Here is a 1,665-nt window from a genome sequence, read left to right on the forward strand (position 1 = left end):
ATTATCGTTCTAAAGTGATTACGCAGAGAATTCGGACCTTCAAGGAAAAACGGGTTCAAGGAAAATCTTGTATTCATACTATTATAATCGACGGTGTTAATTTCGGTTCCCACAGTTTGGCGCTAGAAGGAGGGGGGGATACGGATCTATCTCTCTCGCAACCACACACGCTCAGTCCGATAAGACGACCAACGCTGACAAAGACCCGTAAACGCACGACGGGACTCCCGTCGATGCCAACGCTGATAAAACTCCAGCTGGAAACGTATCAACGGTCACTGACGACACCGCGATACTAGATCAGATGAAGGAAATGTTCGCCTCCGCTCAGAAAAAGACAGACGAACAAGGAAAACTGGTGGCCTCTCTCGTAAAACAGGTGGAAACCTTCAAATCTGTGCGCCGTTACGGAAAGACCCAGCCCGATATTCGGACTCTCGGGAAATGCAACTATGACTCTCCGCTCGATCGACCTTGTTGTTAAATCCGGGAGCGTCACCAAAGTCACGAAATTCTTAGTCATCGACCGCCTAACATCGTACAACGCGATCGTCAGTACTCCATGGCTGAATTCCATGCGAGCGATCCCTTCGACATTTCATCTGTGCCTTAAGTTTCCAACCCCTCGTGGAGTCGAAACTATACAAGGAGACCACAGGATGTCGCAAGTATGTTTCGCCGCCGAGTTAAAAAGAAAGAACTTGGCGATCGAAACTTCCCATTAAAAGAAAAGAAAGATGACTCTCGATGAGAACGCCCCGGAACGAGACTCGGAAGTCTTCTGGCAATCTCAAAGGGCCGAAGCCCTAGAAGGGAAGCGCGAACCGACTTGCGAACCGGTAATTTCGATCAGGCTCGACGAATCCTCTCCGGAACCATACGTCGAGATTGGAGCCAACCTCCGCGAGCCACAAAAGACAGAGCTCATCGCCTGGGCCGCGGAAGACATTCCAGGGATCGATATCGGCATAACGTGTCATGAGCTTAACATCGATCCGACTTACAGACCTGTCAAACAAAAAAGATGGAAGCTAGGACCGGAGCGTTCCACCGCGGTAAATGAGGAAGTCGAAAGACTCCTGAAGGTCGGATCAATAACAAAAGTTAGGTATCCAGACTGGCTCGCTAACCCGGTCGTGGTCAAAAAGAAAAACGGCAATTGGCGAGTATGCGTCGATTTCACCGATCTCAACAAGGCCTGTCCAAAGGATTGCTTCCCAGTCCCGCACATCGACCGACTGGTCGAAGCAACAGCAGGGAACAAACTCTTATCATTTATGGATGCCTTCTCCGGGTACAATCAGATCGTGATGAATCCCGACGATCGTGAGAAAACTGCGTTCATCACCGATCGGGGAACATATTGCTACAAAGTAATGCCTTTCGGTCTCAAGAATGCAGGCGCCACTTACCAGCGACTTGTCAATCGAATTTTCTCCGAACAGCTCGGCAAGACTATGGAGGTATATATCGATGACATGCTCGTAAAGTCTCTTCACGAGCACGACCACGTCTCCCATTTGGAGGAGTCCTTTGCAAAACATAACGCCCACAACATGAAACTGAACCCTGCAAAGTGTAGATTCGTGGTCCTACGACACGCTGAAAGGGAATAAGGAGTTCGAATGGTCGGAGGAATGTGAGAAAGCTTTCCAACAGCTAAAA

The 1,665-nt window shown here is 49.1% G+C and overlaps 1 protein-coding gene across 1 annotated transcript; it reads left to right on the forward strand.

Moving 5' to 3' along the window:
• The first annotated feature begins 737 nt into the window (after positions 1–737).
• LOC106297476 lies at positions 738–1,616 on the forward strand. The gene is made up of 2 exons (XM_013733710.1): positions 738–1,055; positions 1,305–1,616. The coding sequence occupies exons 1-2, from the start codon at positions 738–740 to the stop codon at positions 1,614–1,616; spliced, it is 630 nt and encodes a 209-aa protein (XP_013589164.1).
• The last annotated feature ends 49 nt before the right edge of the window (positions 1,617–1,665 follow it).

This window comes from Brassica oleracea, chromosome C6 (assembly GCF_000695525.1).
Source record: "Brassica oleracea var. oleracea cultivar TO1000 chromosome C6, BOL, whole genome shotgun sequence".
NCBI lineage: Eukaryota > Viridiplantae > Streptophyta > Magnoliopsida > Brassicales > Brassicaceae > Brassica > Brassica oleracea.